We start from the raw sequence: 18,789 nt of genomic DNA, 5'->3' as shown, positions 1-18,789 counted from the left end.
AAAAAAAAAAATTAAAAAATAAAAAATCAATGCTTGTTCCAGTATGGCCAATAGACTTGTTAATAGAAGCTTATGAAAAGAAAATGTTCAGAAGGACATAAGCTATTGGGGTACTTAAAAGTTCCTAGCACATCCAGGGCCAAATCCTATTTTACTCTGTTTGGGTAAGTGATACAGTAATTTTTTAACTGTGTCAAACTTAAGAGTAATCATGCAGGCCTGTATTAAATAAAGCTTGAAAAGACAGCAGTTGAGTAAACAAGGCCAATAGTTAACAAGTTAGTTAGTAAAAACATGTCATTCTGATTACTGGGGACATACTGTTCTAGAGGCATAAACAAACAAAATGTGATCATGTCAAAACAGTGTGATCACTTTAACGGTATGTCACCAACTTGAATGTGATGGATTTTTTATTTTCTTAAGGAGACAGAAAATATTCTGAATTCTCCTACAACTCTGGGTGCTTCATCAAGCATTTATGACTTCACCTCAACTAGCAACTGTACTTCACCAGGTCTACTTTCGGACCCACGAGGTAAAATGCTTTGAATTCACATGGTAGCGATGAAGGTGACTACTGAAATTATTTAGGAATGAAAGCAGAAAGCTTAATTTGCTTTAAGTACTCTAAAAAATTGCCGATAGTGTAAAACCAAAAATCTGTGTCTCAACTCACTTCAAACTGTAAAATGCTGGAGCGGATTAAGAATATAGAAATGCTCTTTAGTAATTTTGCCACACTTTTGTAATGGCTTAGTTTTGCAAGGTTACAGTGAGGTCCTGTCCCCGTCCCTCTGCAAGAAGAACTTTTTAGCAGGAAGGGAAATGATTCTTTTCCTCACTTAAGTTTGTGGTCTTTGTGGGGAAGGGTGTTTGTTTGTTTGTTTTAAACAGGGTGCCACTCAATTTTCAAAAGTAATGAAGGGTTGGTTTGAGTTTAAAAAAGTTAAGAGCCACTGCTCTAGGGCAGGGGTAGGCAACATACAGCTCTCAAGCCAGATCAATCCTGCTGTGCCACTGGACTTGGTCTGCAGACTTGGAGGGCTTTGCTTGTTTGCTTCCAGCTGCCACATCTCCCTGTCCTGGTTCCACTGCAACATGGGCTGGGCTTTTACAGCAGTGCATCAGTAACGTGGGCCTTTGCCTGCATATTTGCTGGGGCCAGGTAGCTGGGAGCTGTTCCTGTACCCATGCCTCTTCCCCCAATTCCCTGTTCCACAGCTGGGGCATAGGTGCAGCTCCCAGCCTTTGGGGAGCTCTGCTGGAGACTGGAACTGCAAATTGCATTTGTGCTGCCATGACGTCCCCTGCCTTTCCATCCCAAACTATGGCATGGGTGCAGCTTCCCGCCATTGGGAAGCTGTGTTGGGGTTGAGCAGCTTCCAGTTGTCCCTGTGTCATGCATAGGAGGGGTGAGTGGGGAAAAGTGGCAGTTGCACAGACAGTTTGCAAGTATCTGATCCCAGTGCAGCTCCCCACTGGCTGGAATCTGTGTCCATGCTTCCTCTGTGAAGCCTGTACTGCGGTTGAGGAGCAGGGGGCTAGGAGAAGCAGCTCCCAGCTGCTTGGTCCCAGTGCAGGGCAGAGAAAGCCCTCCTGTTGCTGATGTGCTGCCAAAGTCACCTGCCCTGTGTTGGACCAGAGCTGAGTTCTGGGCCAAGGCTTGTAAAAAGTTGCCAGCCCCTGCTTTAGGGCACTGGTATATTCTCACCTGAGTTCAGGTTGAAGGTGGCCATGGAATTTGTGGGCCAAACTTAATACACTTGGATCTTTGTGATTTTTTTTTTTTTGGTAGTGTACAAAAGTGCACAAAACTGTCTAAAATGGGCACGTTATACCATTTTGCTTACAGAGACTGTTGAACAATTTATGATTTCTCAAAAAAGTGCTTGGGTAATTGCTGTCATATTTTGTCTTATGGTTGACAGAGGAGAAATCTCTAAGTACTGGAACAGACTTGAATCACAAAACACAGTCATCTGTTTGGGTTTCCTTCTGTGAAATTTATAATGAATATGTATATGATCTATTGGACACATTATCTACATCAAAAAATCAAAAACGCAGAATTCTAAGAATCTGTGAGGATCAAGGAGGAAACTGTTATATAAAAGGTAGGTAGACTTTCATGATACTAAGTGATCCTACCTGTTTACTGAAGTGATATATTTGTTTAAAAAAGAAATTCTCCCTGCAGATTTAAAGTGGATCAACATTAAAAACACTGAAGAGGCCTGTAAAATACTGAAAATAGGAAACAAGAACCGAAGCTTGGCTTTTACTAGAATGAACCAGTATTCAAGCAGAAGGTTTGCTACCTCTAACTGTAGAATCACCTTTTTGTTGTTTGTTCAGTTAAAAAGAAAAATTGTAACACTACAAAAACATCTCTAAAATGAACAATTGTTAAGCAGACTAAATCTTACTGTCAGTGTCCTGTCCCTAACTTCCCTTTTGGGGCAGACCTGAAAAAAGTTCTAGCAAAGCAGTGTGCCAATAACTGGAATTCAGGTTTACTTGAACTTTTAAACTTGTTGCGGAAGTTACATTGGCATCTCTTGTTGACCAGTTTTAAAACAGTTCAGTCAGTTGTCAGTTCAGTCACCTATCTATGTACTTGCTTTGATTTAAAGTGGTGAAAAGGTAGCAGTTCTTGGCAAAGATAAATTAAGTTGAATGTGGAATGTCTTTGTTTTAATGTGAATAGTCCCAGAAACATAATATTTGAAATAAGTAATTGTCCAGTTTGGAGTTTCTAAAGCTTCTTCTGTTCAAAAGTTTATACTTTTTTTTTTGGCGAGATCCTCTTTTTACCCTCAGCTACCTCCTAATAGTTATTATGGTGCTTTAATCAAGTAGACACTGTCCAGTTTTCCTTCAATAGAAGACTGTGCAGTCTCAGCTGCTTTAGCAGATTTTCCTACCTGGAACTCATGCCGATGCCCTAAAACAGTGGCTTTCTGTAGACTAAAGACACACCTCCACAACTTGTAAATTGAGCAGCACCCCATTTCAAACACTAATTTTTTATGTCTCTTGCCTCCTTGCAGTAGGGGTAGGGGAGTGGCCAGGCAAGGTTGACTCTGAACCTGTGCTTACCTGCTTATCTCCACGCCTTTTTGGCATCTGCGAAGAATCTTGTTCCACTCCACAGCACTCTGGTTGAGAGTCACTGCCCTAGGGAATGCACTATTTCCAGTTAACTTTGATAGCAAGTCATGGACTTTATTAAACAAGTCTTACCCTGCTAGGATAGTCTCTGCATGTATGGGGCCTGGGTGTGAAAAAGCCGGTGTCAGAGTTGGTGTTGGGGGGGTTACGAGTGGCCGAATGCAAAGGCGGCAGCGCAGAGTCACCAGCACTATAGATAACTACTTGGGACCATCAGCTTACATTTTTCCCTCCTGAAACAGCTAATTCAATTTAATTCCTAGTGTTCAAGTAAGTTTTTTCACTTGTTTTTTAAAAAAGGTATATACATGGATCATACAATATGACACTTAGCTGTTCAAATTAATGTAGGTGTATAACTTTCACTTTGTCTTGAAGTTTTTTTGCAATGCACAAATAACCACTCAATCTATAAAAGCAAATTATTTGCTAGATCTTAAGAGCTCTAATTAGAAGGCAAATTATTGCTAATGAGAGGCTTTTTTTTTTCCCCTCCCCCCCTCCTTCTAGTCATAGTATATTTTCTATCCGACTACTAAGACTAACTGATGAGGATGAGCCTCGTGTTCTTGGAATTTCAGAGTAAGTATCTTCCTGGATCTATATTAAACTAAATATTCCAAGTGTTGCGCAGTGTTAGTGCTAATGTTACGTATGGTTAAATAGTTAACACTTACCATTATGAAAGATTCTTTTTGATACCTGATAATTTTTAAAATCCCACTGTTGCACAGCAGGCTAGAAAATATGGTAGGGAGAAAACATGAGGAACAGAAGGGTTTTTTTGTCCCATTGTGTTTCATTTTAGTTTGGCTGGGTAAAATCTGTTTTAAAATTGTCATTTCCTTTCTCTTCTCAGGATAAAATCTAGTAAAACAATGAAATAAAGTGCACAATCTAATCTCTTCGCCAAAGCAAAAGCAACAAGCATATGTTCCTTATCTCTGGGTAGAGCTCTAGTTTACTTCTGACCCAACACCTGTGTGGCCTAAGCAGGCTTCCCCATGGGATAAGTGGTGGTGGTGCTGCTACTACTACTGTAGTAAGCCTTAACACGCTTCAAGCTGTTCCGCAGTTTAAGAAGTGAAGAATTAGAATTCTCCCAATACTGCAGAAGTTTCTGCACTTATTGCTTTAATCTCACTTTATTGCCTGCTGTCAAATTTGGCAGCAGGGGAAACTGCATCCCCTGGATCCATCCCCAAATAAAGATCCTGTTCCATCCTGCTCAGATCCATGCTATGTGAAACAAATGCATGCTAGCTGTTTGTCACATGACATCCTCTCAGCCTGAAGACAAAATCTTAAAAATCAGCAAGCAGGAAAAAGATCCATTCACCTTTCATGTTTAGTTATTTTGGGGGGACTTGAACAGAATAGGATAGGATTGTGCTTTGGTGCCTACTAAGTGGAATAGGGTCTGGCCTAGATTTTAATTTTAGGTGACTGACTCTTGCAATCTAAGCATTCTCTAAATTGGTTGGGGTGTTAAACTAGGAATGTCCCAGGTTAAATATTTTTCTGGTCACTTTAGTGGAACCATGTGAACCAAATCTGCAGCCCAACTCAAATTGTTATAGCATGCAAGTGCAATAATTCTTTTAATGTGATGTTTAGTTAAGTGTCCTTGTGGAGGACTTCTGTCCTCTGTTCAGATGTTTGGAACTGGTATCTTGTGGGTTTAGGTAGTTTTCAATCTGCAGTGCATTACTGATTTTAAAAAAATGCTTGTATTCCTCCCACCTCTAAAATTTAAGGAGCACTATCTGTATATCTTTCATAGCAAATAGCTCAATTAAGAAGTGCTTCTAACGTCTGGCTTGTCAGAAGTGGTGGCGCTCATAAGATTTGTGTTCTTGAATGCTGCTAAAGAGGTATTAGAGAAGCTGTTCTTTGAATGTACTAAACCCCACTGACTTAAATAAGGGTAAGAACAATGTCTGTTGCTGATGAAGTCTTTCGTGCAGATTGTCTCTCTGTGATTTGGCTGGATCAGAACGGTGCAATAAAGCGCAGTCTTTTGGAGACAGACTAAAAGAAGCAGGAAATATTAATAATTCTCTTCTGATTCTCGGAAAGTGTATTGCAGCACTAAAGCAGAATCAGAATCCTAAGTAAGTGATGCATACAAGATCTTATGCAAGAACTTTAATCTCTGAGAGAATCTAGAACTTCCTGTGTTCTCTACAGCTTTGGAGAAAACTCTCTGCAAACTTGCAGGCTGGGCTTTGTAATGTGTAAACTCGATTTAATTTGTTTTGTCCCAAATGCTACTACATTTCCTTTTATATCTTAATTATGTCTTTGGTGGAAAACTATTGCAGGTGGGTCAGAAGAGAGAGTATGCTCCTGAGGGAAAAACCAGCAACTGTGTGAAAACAATCAGTACCTCTAAAGTACAGATATCTCCCCATTCATTCCCCACTTCCTTATTCTGAGGGTGCATTTACCAAAGAGTTCATAAAAATGTCATTGGTAGTTGGGATTTGTTGAGGTGTATCCTTCTTGTGAGGGCAGGAATTGGTGTAAGGATCTATGAATTAAGATATTATACACATACATATTTTTTTTACTTGTTTACTTTTATCTTTTTGTATTGAACCACTTGGATAGTGCCTAGGAAAGCACCAGTCTTTGTGGCATGGGGGACTGGATAAACGCTTCCTTTTGAGTGCATCTAGAAATTAATTATTGAGTTGTTAAAGTGATCTTACATTTCATTAATGGTTCCCTTTTGTGGAATTTGTCTTTACTATTTGCTCCTTTTTAAGAATGAAACCAAGCTATGTACCATTCAGAGAGAGTAAACTGACCCGTCTGTTCCAACCCTTCTTCTGTGGTAAAGGCAAAGCTTGTATGATTGTCAACATTAATCCATGTGCTTCCACTTACGATGAAACACTACATGTAATGAAATTTTCTGCCGTAGCCAAACAGGTACGTATCTCTTGCTCCTGTGGTACTTTGGGGTCAGGAAGGGAGTGGTGAATCCTGGGTGTCATGTGCCACCTGGTTCTACAGCTCTGGCCTGCACTGTAGGCAGCTCCTGATTGCAGTGAAGTTGGGCAGCCCTGTTCTTCTCCATCGACATTTAAGAAGAAATGGCTCTTCCATATATGCAAAACTAACAACAGTGAAAATGCAGTGCCTCTAACTGTATGGTTTATTTTTCAGGTTATTCAGACAGTCATACCTAACAACTTTGAAAGTTTTGTCCCAAAACTAGTCGGAAAGGATGGGAAACCTTTAATGCATTCTGATGCCAATATATCTGCCCAAGAACTTTCTGATATGGAGACCTCTGTGGAAGAGGAAGTGGACATCACGATAATGAGCCATGAGGTAGTAACAAATCGAACCAGTCATATATGTAGCATAATGTCTGCCTCAGATACTAATGTTAATTTTAGTCCAGTATTTTTAAACCATTTTTAAATCACATAGTGACATATGCTGCATAAAATGAGATCCTTGGTTCCTTTTCAGTTTGTCAGGGATTATAGGATGGGCCATCCTACTCTTAAAATGGTTAAATAGGAAAGCTGTGGGTGTTTTGTTTGTCTTCATTTTTTTTAATGCAAGAACATGAGAAACCTTTAAAAAAGCTCATGAGTGGTTTTATAATGAGTACATATTCAGCCCTTGGATCTTAATGTAGTAGGAAAAGCAATAAGTCTCTTAAGCCACAGCAGCAATTATTTTTCAATACCAGTGTCTCGGATGCACCCAAATACCGGATTTTGGGGTATGTTGTATATTATACAATATTTCTCTATCTTAGTTGAACAGTAATAAATCTGTTTTGATCATTTTTTTTATATTTGTATGAACTACAGTATTTGGTATGAATGTCACTTCCCATTGTGACTTAAAATAGGTAGTAAGTTGATTGCTACCTTGGCTCTCAGTAAAGTCTCCCACCAGACAGCAGCTATTCAATGCATGCAAGATTAAATGAACTTCTAGAGTATACATCCATATGCATATGAGTATGCATATTGATCTGCCTGGGTAGGTAGGTGGTGAAACTCTTACCTGGAGCCAGAAGTGTAACAAAGCAGTCAGTGTCTGGAGTAGTGGGACACATAGGGGCAGGGATGACTTTCAGTTGTCACCATGCTACTGGTATGATTTCTGCAGAGGCAGCTGATGTCTTTCACTCATCCTGTCCCCACATCAAGTTGGCATCCAAGGTGGCTGTCTTGGTCACTCTGTTCTAGTTATGCTACTGCCTGGAACAGAGGTGTTAGCCTGAAACTGTTTGGTTACCTTTCAAAAGGAAAATGGCTGTTTTCACAGGGACAGACTAAGATTCATTGGAGCTGTGGGCCTGGCATACCTTGCCCCGCAGCCACAGGCTCCATTCCTGGCCAGCGCAGCAGGAGCAGTGGCTGAAGCGGGATGCACTCCCTCCCAGATCCACGGCAGGAGCTGTTGCTGCCCCCACCCACAGGTCTGCACTGGGGGTGCAGAGCTGCTGCCTGCCAGGCACGGGGGCAGCCCCTCACTCCACATCTCAGTCTGGCTGCAGTGGTGCCTGGCAGCCATGGCCTGCCATGTCATACATGCCTGGCCCAGACCAGCCACTGGTTTCATCCGTACTGAGGCGCGGTCCCCTGGGCCTGGGCCCAGCTAGCCTGTGCATTAATCCGCCTGTGCTTTTCACAGATGGTGACTAAAGTACATTTCAGAATTTAAACTTTTGCTGAGAGGATGAGTTTCCTTTCTTGAATACATAATAGTAAAGTAAAATCTAATTACGATTAGAATAATTTTCATGTCCTTAAATATAATTTTGAGTTGGGAGGACCACCTTACTTGTTAGATATATAATACATGTGCTGAGGATTGAATAAAATAAAGTACTGTAAGAGATCTCTCTGAAGAGGAGAGGCTCTCTATCGCCACATGGTCTTGGGGAGTTCATCTGGTCCCTCGGGTAGGGAAAGCTGGGTAGAACTGATGACGGTGAGCTAGGTAGTTGGTTGAGAAAAGCGTTTGGAAGGAAACTGAGATGTAGATATTACCTCGACCTGTTTCTAGATGAAGGAAACTGGGGAAGAATTTGTTTTTCTTTTGCATCCTATCTTCCATATCTAATGGTTCCTGTTTCATTGTATAGGCTATCTTTCTGTTTAATAAATCTTATTACAGACGGTCCTCAGCCTTACAATACAATTGGTTCCTGAAAACTGCATCTTAAGTCAAAATGTTGTAACTCAGAACAAATTTTCCCATAGGAACAATGTTATAAATGGGGAATTTGTTCCTTAACCATGGTCGACAGTTGCATCCAGCTGGTAAGTCTGTTGTGGTGGGGGAAGAGACCTGGGCTGGGGCAAGTGCTGCCCAGGGAGGGGGTGGGGCAGGTTGTGCTGCTGTGCACCGCTGGTCCAGGAGCTGCTCGTGTGGTGGCTTGCAGTGGTGAGAGCACCAGATTCCTGCCACTGATCCCGGGCGGGGGGCTGGGCAGGGGCTTGTGCCCCAAGATCTGTACAGAATATGCAGGCAGGGTTGGAGCTGCACCAGGCAGCGCTCCGGGCAAAATGTGCTGGGAGTGGGGACTATGCCCCCCCCAGCCACTTGCCCAGCTGATGCAGGACTAACATGAGGCTGAGCTGCTGCACTGCCTCTGGGCACGTTATGCATGGTGGTGAGAGCCAGCGTGGCCTCCCTGCACCTCCCAGAGAAGCAGCAGCTCTGCCGCAGCTGGGTGAGGTGGCAGTAGGGCATGCGCCACCTGAAAATGCACTGCAGGCCCTCCCATCGGCGAGGCCAGGCCAGCTCCTGCCACTGCATGCCACTCGTCCAGAGGCAGCACAATGGCTCAGTTGCATACTGGCCCTGCATCAGCTGGGCAAGCAGTGGGAGAGACAGGCTGCACGCCCAGCACCTGCTGTCTGCCGGGAGCACAGCTCAGCACAGCCTTGGCCCTGCCTACCCCACACAGGTCCTGAGGCATACACTCATGCCCTCTCGGACTGGCGGCAGGAGCAGCAGCAACAGCTGCCAGAGAAGCTGCCACACAATTAGCTCCCAGACCAGCAGTGCACAGCAGTGTGAGCCTCTCTGCCTTCTCCCTGGGCAGCGCTTGCCCCAGCCCCAATCCCTCCCTTGATGTGGGAGCATTGATCTGCTCCCCACACCATGCCCCTTCCCTCCCCACCACTACAACAAACTTACCAGCAGTATCAGCCATTGGATGCAGTTGTGTCGACCATTGTAAAGGTGAAACCAGCGTGGGATCCTTGAAATGGTGTCAGTTTACAAATGTCATAAGTACCATTTGTTGTAACTCGGACAAGTCAAGGGACTGCCTGTACTGTTTTATGTAACTTGTTGATTGTCTGTGTGACTTCTGGAGCAATTGACAGTTAGTTACAGGTAATATACACCCTTGGTTTGCAAATCTCATAAGATGGTAGGCTTCCTTTATGGAACTGCAAGGTCTGGTCAGATAACAAAGAAACCTGAGATTTGCAGGGGAGAGGAATTACCCTAAGGGCAAAATCAAGTCTGTTCCCTGCAGGTACTCAATAGGGAGAGATCTCAGCTTTGGATGTCTCTGGATATCAGCAGTGGTTTGTCACAATAGGCATTTATACATGTGCTGGGGGAGAGGGGGCATGTTAATTAGGACAGCTCTTGGAGCATCTTGTGCATCAGTATCCCTGCACTTAAAAATGGTTTCATAGTAGGTAGGGTCTGAAGGGACCTGACCAGATCATCAAGTCCGATCCCCTGCCATGGGAAAGAATGCTGGGGTCAAACGACCCTGGCAAGGTGATTATCCAGCCTTCTTTTGAAGACCCTCAAGGTAGGAGCGAGCACCACTTCTCTTGGAAGTTGGTTCCAGATCCTAGCCGCCCTGACTGTAAAGCAGCGCCTCCTGATATCTAGCCTGAATCTACTCTCGGTCAACATATGGCTGTTATTCCTACTTACTCCCGGTAGTGCTTGGGGAGGGGGGGAACAGGGACTCTCCTATTGCCTGCTGGTCCCCCCGGCCAGTTTGGAGATGGCCACCAGATCCCCTCTCAGCTGTCTCTTGTGGAGGCTGAACAGGTTCAGGTCGGAAACCTAACCTCTCCTCGTAGGGCCTGCCCTGCTGCCCCCTGATCATGCGAGTGGCCCTCCTCTGGACCCAGAACTGTACGCAGTAGTCCAACTCCAGCCTGACCAATGTCGTATAGAGGGGGAAGATCACCTCCTTGGACCTGCTCATGATGCATCTGTGGATGCATGACAAGGTGTGGTTGGCCTTCTTGACCACGTCCCCACATTGGCGGCCCATGTTCATTTTGGAATCAATAATGACACCAAGGTACTTTGCCTCTGCACTGACTAGAAGGGAGTTCCCCAGCCTGTAGGTATGGTGCTGGTTCTTCCTCCCCAGGTGCAGTACATTGCACTTGTCAGTATTGAATCCCATCCTGTTCTTATCTGTCCACCCCTGTAACCTGTCTAGATCTAGTTGCAGCCTGTCCCTCCCCTCCAGCCACCTGCATTTCTGGAATGAAAAGGAAATGCCTGTCCACCTCCAAATTGGTTCAAGCTTTGCAGGTTAAACTAACCTGCAGACATTGAATCAATTCATGCTCAGGCTTTTTGAATGTCTTTCTCTAGCCTATTTGATTTGCATTCTAGTACTTTTTTTTAGGTTAGCTTTTGACTTGAACTGTTGGTTTTCTGTTTTAGTTGATATATTTCTTCTTGTTTTCCGTTTTAATGCAGGATCTTTTGAAAACTGCAGAGAACCTAAAGGAAAGACTAGTGATGGAAAAACAGAGTAAACTACTTCTTGAGGTGCAGATACGTAAAGAGATGGCAGAAGCAATGTTCCAGCAATTGTTGGAAACTGAGGAAACCTGGAGGTAATTTTAAGATGACAAAACTGTCTGTTTGATATAAAAGAGTAATACAATATCATGCATGTGGCTCTTTAAAGAAGCTGGCAGAGGCTGGCCAACATAAAGATCTTCTGTTGCAAAGAGGAAAAAGGGCTAGACAAAAGTTTGCTTCTTAAGATTGTCTCCTGCACTCATTTAAATGCATTGAATTTATTTCAGTGTTTGTCATCAACAGGCAGTAACAGTTCTGTTTTACTTCTTACTTAAAAAACAAACAAACAACACAAAATCTCTATAACAGCTTTCCAAAGATGTGGCCTAAACTACAGTTTTTAAAATGTAGCTATGTTAATGGGGGTGTTGCAGGTAAACCACCAAAAGCCTCTTAGTGTAGCTGCAATTATATTGATTTGTAACACTTAAGAATGGACTTGAACTGAAAACATAACCCAACCAGATTCTCTTTACCTTCTCCTAAAAAGCTTGAAGTGGCTTGAGGCTGGCTGTCAAGTGTTTAGGAGGCAAACTTGGTTCCAGTTCCCTGCTTTACCACAAGCTTTCTACGTCACCTTAGGCAAGTCTCCCAAGTCTAGATCTACACTATTATATTGCAATCAGACTTATCTAAATCAATTCAGCTGCTTTTGCCTTTTTTCACAGAATATTGGGTGAGGGGAGAGGGAAGGAGAGACATAAAAACCCCAAAACACAACTTTGTATCTGAATTTGCCATATCTAGTACTATGACTTGCTTTACTACTTTCTTACACTGAAGCTAGCCAAGTCCAAAGCAGTGATAATTTTCTTTTTCCCTAAGTTTATAGCTCTCCTGAACTGGCCAAACCAGAGACATGTGTATATGGGGGAGGAGGAAGAGGGGGATCCTAGAATAACATGCCCACAAAAGCTCCCTGGAGGGTGTGTATTAAATGACATGCCTGCCTGCATGCAGTTTGTAATACCACTGCAAGAAACTTGGGACTGGGGGACTTGCTAACTTTACTATCAAAAAACCCAATTCTGGGTTCTTTTCATTGCTATATTGTAACTTGAACTAACTAACCATCTTAAACTACCACTAATACAAATAGAGTGAATTTACTATAGACTTAAAAATAAATGTTAGAGCACTATATGCTTCTATTCTTGTAACTTTTCACTTGAAGTAACTGAAAATCATGAGAAGAAATTCTTTTTAGCTTCTACAGATTATATTTGTAATTATGCAAAGTTAAAGCCCTTTAAACTTTCATAAGACTATTGAGTGTTCTAGCATGCAAGTTAACTTTAACATATCCCCCAGTAAACGCCTGGAAGATGTGAAAGAAAGTTATGAAGATAAACTGGAAAGTAAATTTGAAATGTATAAAGAAGCTATAAAGAAACATGCATATATGTGTGCAATGGAACAAATAGAAGATCACTATGTTCCCATAGAAGAATTCATAGCTGAACAAGAGAAAGTTGAGGTATGATTTCATTTGGTATTCTTTTAACAGCCTGGTGTTTTAAAGAGAGACTACAAAGAGCATGCATCACTTCCCTTTAAATTAAGAAAAAGGGTGGGGGGGAACTTGCCTCAAAACAGAATTCTTTCTTCAGCTGTGACTTTGTAAACTAGCCAATTCAAATTAAGTAGGGACAGGACAGTTCACTTAAGTATAGCGTGAATGCTCCAATGTCCACCGAGCATATTGTGCTAGTACAGTAGGATATCAAAGTTACTGCTGTTTGTTTGCCAAACATGTACTTTGATTATGTAGCTAACTAGCACCAAACAGTTGCTGTGTGTGGAAGAACAACTGATAGACTCCACCAGACTTCCTGCTCTTCTTGATGTGGACTTTATTACAAATAGAGGGAAGAGTCATGCTACTACATAACCAGTGTGCTTGTTAGCTGTGTCTTTGACACACTTCTATAACCTTGCTCAGACAGTTCCCTCACTTTCCTCAGCCTACACTACCAAAGAAATGGGTGATCAGGAAGATGATCACCATTCCTCTGATCAAGAGCATGCTGTGGTGAATTGGGTGTGACACTGTGTCAAAGGCCTTTTTAAAATCTAAGTAAATAACATCTGCCTCTCTTCCTTCATCCAAGCATTTTGTTACCCAGTTGTAAAAAGAAACTAGGTTAGTCAGGCAGGATCTACCTGCTGTGAACCCATGCTGGTTGTCCCTCAGTGTCATTTTACCTGCTGGTCCCCCACAAATGTGATCCTTAACAATTTTCTCAAAGGTCCTGCTAAGGATTGAGGTGAAGCTAACCAGCCTATAGTTATCTGGTTTGTCCTTCCTCCTCTTCTTGAAAATAGGGACCACGTTGGCCCTTTTCCAGTCCTCTGGAACCTGTCCTTGAATACCACAGGCGCTCAAACAGTCATGCTAGTGGTTCCAGATAATTCCTTATGTACCCTAGGATGAAGATAATCAGGGCCTGTTGACTTAAATACATCCGACCCCTCCAAGTGCCCCTTTACTAGGTCAGCACTAACAGTAGGTGGGTTAGGATCTATCTCACGCTTACCTAAAGTCCCATTTTTGGATGCATACCTGCATCCGTGTCCAGGAACACACATGCAAAGAAATCAGCTCTGTTTTGGCCATCCTATCTGTTTACTAGTTACCCTAATCCATCTTGAAGGGGTCCTATGTTACCCTGTGCTTTCTTTTCTTTTTGCTTCCTATGTATTTAAAGAATGACTTTTTGTTATCCTTAGCTGCCAGCCTAAGCTCCATTTCTGCTTTGGCTGTCCTCACTGCTTTCCTGCAAGTTTGAGCCAAGCAGGTATACTCTTCCTTGGTGGCTGCCCCCTGCCTCCACAGCTTGTAGGCCTCTCTTTTCCCCTCCAGGCTCTCCTGGATTTTAAAAAGTAAGTGTATCATACTTTGGTATGATCAAAGAATAGAAAAGAAATTTAGTTGAATAGACAACTTTGTGTCAGTGGCAAGCCTTTACATCAGTCTATTGAGTGTGTTTCTTTGTCTAGGATAGAGATAGGAAAATATTACAGTTGAAGCTACAACTTGGTGAGGAGTCTGATGGATTGTTGGCTCTGGAAAGTCCAAGTTCCATTGTACATGCTACAGAAGGTGAAATTAAACCAGGTAACTATTTACTGTGAGTGTTTGTGCCAACTTCAGTGTACCCTTGGGATAAAATACAAACCAGATATCTTTTTTGCCAGATCTTAAATACAAGGAGATGCAGAGAACCAAAGAACAATTGCAGAGAAAGTGTGAAGAGCAAGATGAGGTATCTATCTATCTATCTATTTATCTATCTCTCTAATCATCCAAGTCTAAGGATAAGAGGACTTGGATGATTAGTTGCAGTGATCAAGAGTTTTGTTCTGAGAGGCACACCTTTAAGTGGTCATGATCCCATCAAATGAGGCAAGATCAAGAGAAAAATCTTTGTACCTAGTATACCGAGGCATTATTTTGATACATCAAGCAGGTGTTAGCCTCTTTCATTTTTGCATCTAGTTGTCTCATCTGTAGAGACAGTGGGATTTGGAAATAATTGAGGCATGGTACTAGATGAAACTCACAAAACATGTTGCTGTAGCCTCAGATTAAAACAAAATAGTAGTATTGTCTGTAGCTGGCAAACAGACATAGATAAGGCACAAAGAGGATGATAATAGAGACTGGGTTCCAGAGCACTTCCTTCATAAATGAGTAACTTGCCTACAGGAAAAACAGTTTTATGTTGGGTGTTAAGCAAATTACAGTATAGCTATACCTGATAAGCAAGTAGTGTCTAGTAGCATTAACCCAGCTCCCTAATTCTTCCTCTACCATCCCAACTTTCCCATTTAAGATATGGATATAATATTTTTTTTAAATCTATGAAAGTATTATAATTGAGGATTGGAACATAGCTAATGATCCAAAAACTAAATTAGGGGCTTGGTTGGCCCCCTATCACTGCTGTGCTCCAGCCCAAATACTTCCCAACTAAATGAATAAGAAACAATTGTTCTGATAAGATAAAGAAAAAGGTAGTCAAGAAATTTAAGCTCTGTGCAATTGTTTTTTGCAGAGAGGGACTTGGGGGGGGGGGGAGGGATTGATATGGGTTTTTTTTATGCTTTAAATGTCCTTGAGTAGTTTAAGGCTAGGGACAGACATTACACATAAACTGTTTTAAACCTGTAATAGAACGGCTGTTCAGTGCATATTTACCAGTCTGAAAATGGTGGAAACTGGTTTGAGAGAAACCTGGTTGAATGTAGTATCAGATTGAACTGATTTGGGTCAAACTGTTTTTTTGCAATGTCTGTCCCAGATCCCTTGCTGGTTTAAGTTAAATCAGACTCCCCAGCATGTTCTCTGGGCTGGGCGGGGCTCTCTGTTCCATAGCAGGGCTGGCCCCTCCTTTCTGCTCCCTGGCTGCAGCTCCAGCAGAGACTGCAAGCATCTGCCTGGCTTCTGCTTCTCCCCACCACAGCAGGAATTCCCTCCCATCCCCTCTGCTTTACACAGACAGACAGCATTAGCTAGCAGACCGTGTGCTGGCTATGGTTTGTGCTGTGGCAGCCGGGATAAAGGCAGAATCAACAGGTAGCTAGTCATGTCCCTCTATAGTTTTCTTAATGGGGTGGTAGACACCCTGTTATCCATTCCCTGCTGGGCTGGTGGGGTGGGGAGAACCCCTCCTAATCAGAGCGTCCTGTTGGGGCCTGGCCACACCCCCCCACTTCCTCCCAGCTCAGTATTGTGGAAAGGAAAGGGAAGGCTGCTCTATTACCCCCTGGCTTGTAGCCTGTGCCACTGCAGCTATGTACCTGCATTTTTTCAGTCCAGAGGGGATGTCTGTTTGGTTACAAACTAGTTTAGCCTAGCCAGGTTAGACTAACCTGCAAAGTTTGAACCAGTTTAGGCTCGGGCTTTTTGAATGTCTGTCCCTAGCCTAAAGTGCCTTGTAATTGTAGCAGCAGTTTTAGTTTTTACTGGTCTTTCTATCTGTATGGCTGGATGCAACTTTATTGGGTTCAGTGAAATTGCACTTGCTTTCTCCAGCAGTGAATTTGACCCAACAAATATTGGGTTGTATTTCAAAGATGATAAAAGTGCAGTTGTAAGATTCCATTCGGTATGTAACTACTTCACTCTTTTTGGCCTTGTTTCTGTGCATTGCTAATATTTTGCAAATGCTTGAACTGTCTGTACAAGAGCATTTTCTGAGTGTGTTCATACTACACATGAAGCTCATTATCTTTCAGACATCTTTAACCATTAATGTTTTACAGCTTATAAAATCTTTGAAGTTTAAAATCCAGAAATTAAATGAAACTGTGCAAGAAGTTAATGAAGCCTGCAGTAAAACAAGTGAAGAGAACAGTACACTGAAACACATGTTGATGCTCAAGGTTTGTCAAATACTAACACAACCTTTTAAATTGACTTGTAATCATTAAAAGCCTTACATAATTTCTGAACAAGCTTCTTGCAAATGAAGCATGCTTTTTGATGCTTTTAGTATAAAGTTTGTCCTTAAGTGGACTGCTGGCTGAAGATCTTTCTAGTTGTGTATGGTCAGTCTGTAGCCTACTGAAACCTCTTGCATTGCTTTCTGTTTTTCATATGGGTAATCTGTATGACCATGTTTTGACTAGCATTTGGGAGGGAGCTGAATATGGAAAATGACTCTTAAATCTTGCTACACCTGAAATAGATCTTAGTTTTGAGTATTGCTGGATGTGTAAGATCTCATTAGAAATTACCAATTGTCAAATGCCAATAAAAGATGTATTCAGAAAGAGCTCTGAAAAATGCCTAGCAGACCACAAAATTAGTAATGTCTGAGGTTAAGCAAGCTGCCAGTATGAACACATTTTGGTAAACAAAGCATAAGAATATTTGGCTTAAGCTATGGCGTCTGTTCTGGAGAAAGGACTAAATTGTGTAAGTATGGTTTATGGGTGAAATGAACAATTAGAGCTGTAGTCTAGCTTCAGATGCCATCAGTTGGAGATTCAGTGTGTCTAAACTTAAATAGAGGTCTGCTGTAACTAGTTACCATAGAGAATTCCAACTTTGAGTTTAGAATTAAAACATGATCAGTGTGTTTGGTGATGCAAATAAACATTGGGATCTTTTTTCATAGTATTTTGAATCCTATTTTAGGTTCAGGGCATATATTGATAATTGGAAGTTGAAGCTTGGTAGTATGCCAGCCATGGTATTTAAGGTGCTTTCCTTTCTAACTGTGATGTGATTACTGTAAGGATTCATTATAAAACACTTTTAACACATTTCAGCTTCACTCCTAAAACTTCAAAAATACACTTTTGGCTTTTATGAATTTGCCTTTAATTTTTAGCTGCCTATTCAGTAGATCACACTAAATCTAATTTGGTGAAAATAATTCTCCATAGTCTAGGAAATGAAGATGATGATGATAATACAGCTCGTTAGTACTCGTATAACCAATGACGTGTCTTTAATTTTATAGGATCAAGAAATGAGAGGCCTTCAGAACTGGGCTAAACGAGTCCTTGAGCTTGAAACTACAGTGTCTTCTCTGCAAGAAGAACTTGATGAGACCAAAAAGCAGTTATGGTCAGAGGATCTTAAGCGCCATAAGCCAAAGAGAGGTTTGTTTGCTAACCTAAAGTCGACAGTAGCAGGTACTTCTAAAACACCCATCAGTAAAGCTGTGGGGAAACTTGAAGAATGTCCAGCTCCTTCAAAGAAACAAGTTGCATTAGCATATAAAACAAAAGAATAACATGAAGACTTGAATTCTTAGTGTGTGCATCTGACAGGGCCTAATTGTTGCAGTTCTGAGCTGGTGATAGTATCAGTGGAAGTCTTAGAAAAGGAGCCTTGTGGGGATGAAAATTTACTTTAAGGCAGTTTGTTCTTTAACAGCTTATCTTCCAAAGTTCTTGTTCCTATCAACAAAATAAGAGCAGAGTTGATGGAAGAGAATATGTAAAGGCAACCCCCAACTTGGGATTCTTGTTTGACTTTGGGAATATCTCTGTTGTGGAAAAACTACAGAAGTCCATGTACACTGCAAGAGATTAGTGTGGCACTCTTCTTTCTACTTAGTCATTGTAAATGCCTTTTGAGCAGTTTAAGAAAGAGTAATATCTCACAAAATCAAACAGCTTGTTTTGTTTCAAGATTTTATAAATAGTGGTGCTGGCTTTCTTACTGTTCACCAACTGCTTGATTTGAATTAAAGCATTTGTCTTTTTCCATGCTTAACCTCAACACTGGGTGTGACTTAACTCCGTTGCAAACTGAAACCTTGTGAGTATATTCAAAAGATGGACTAGCGAAGGGCCACTACATCCCTGAAGAGCCTCTGCCACACTAGCAGTTACCTTGCTTTTGTACAATAATTTGTTTTTAATTGTGTTTGTATTTGTATATTTGTTTCTTGCAATAAAACTTTGGATTCTGTCAAGTCCCTTAATTTCAGGTTTATAACAATCCTTATTTTACTTTTTCTGATGCTCTAGATAAGTTTAAACATGACAGAGTTAGGTCAAACAATCAAGCTGTATCTGAAGCATAAAATGCTTAAAATTTGGGATGAAGAGCCTGAACATTGCTTACTAGCAATAAATACATAAATAAGACTGCAGGGATGTATTTGCTAGCTGCGTTGATCTGACACTAAAAGAAATGCAAAACTGTAGAACTCTTGGTTCAGAGATGATACCTTTTATTAGACCAACTAAGAAATGCAAAAAAAAAAAAGTCTTTCTTTGCAAGCTTTGGGACACATGCACCCTTCTTCA

The 18,789-nt window shown here is 41.7% G+C and overlaps 1 protein-coding gene across 3 annotated transcripts in view; it reads left to right on the top strand.

Annotated features, from left to right (window-relative positions):
* Positions 1-18,090, top strand: part of LOC109318796 (kinesin-like protein KIF20A) — a 24,913-nt gene extending 6,823 nt beyond the window's left edge. Inside the window, exons 6-18 of one of the 3 annotated variants that reach the window (XM_019548193.1) lie at positions 427-538; positions 1,932-2,117; positions 2,201-2,312; positions 3,685-3,756; positions 5,142-5,288; positions 5,946-6,111; positions 6,349-6,516; positions 10,909-11,048; positions 12,328-12,493; positions 14,017-14,134; positions 14,215-14,282; positions 16,285-16,404; positions 17,490-18,090. In XM_019548193.1, the coding sequence (XP_019403738.1) occupies positions 427-538; positions 1,932-2,117; positions 2,201-2,312; positions 3,685-3,756; positions 5,142-5,288; positions 5,946-6,111; positions 6,349-6,516; positions 10,909-11,048; positions 12,328-12,493; positions 14,017-14,134; positions 14,215-14,282; positions 16,285-16,404; positions 17,490-17,765 (1,851 nt within the window). In that variant the 3' untranslated portion in view covers positions 17,766-18,090. Of the gene's footprint in view, positions 1-426; positions 539-1,931; positions 2,118-2,200; positions 2,313-3,684; positions 3,757-5,141; positions 5,289-5,945; positions 6,112-6,348; positions 6,517-10,908; positions 11,049-12,327; positions 12,494-14,016; positions 14,135-14,214; positions 14,283-16,284; positions 16,405-17,489 lie in introns of those variants that run through there. The other 2 variants (XM_019548202.1, XM_019548207.1) reach the window with 2 other exon arrangements.
* Positions 18,091-18,789: the final 699 nt, after the last annotated feature.

The sequence above is a fragment of the Crocodylus porosus genome, unplaced genomic scaffold (assembly GCF_001723895.1).
Source record: "Crocodylus porosus isolate Cpor-Errol unplaced genomic scaffold, CroPor_comp1, whole genome shotgun sequence".
In the NCBI taxonomy this organism is placed as follows: domain Eukaryota; kingdom Metazoa; phylum Chordata; order Crocodylia; family Crocodylidae; genus Crocodylus; species Crocodylus porosus.
The sequence above is the reverse complement of the archived record's forward strand: the minus strand, read 5'-3'. Positions and strand labels throughout refer to the sequence as shown.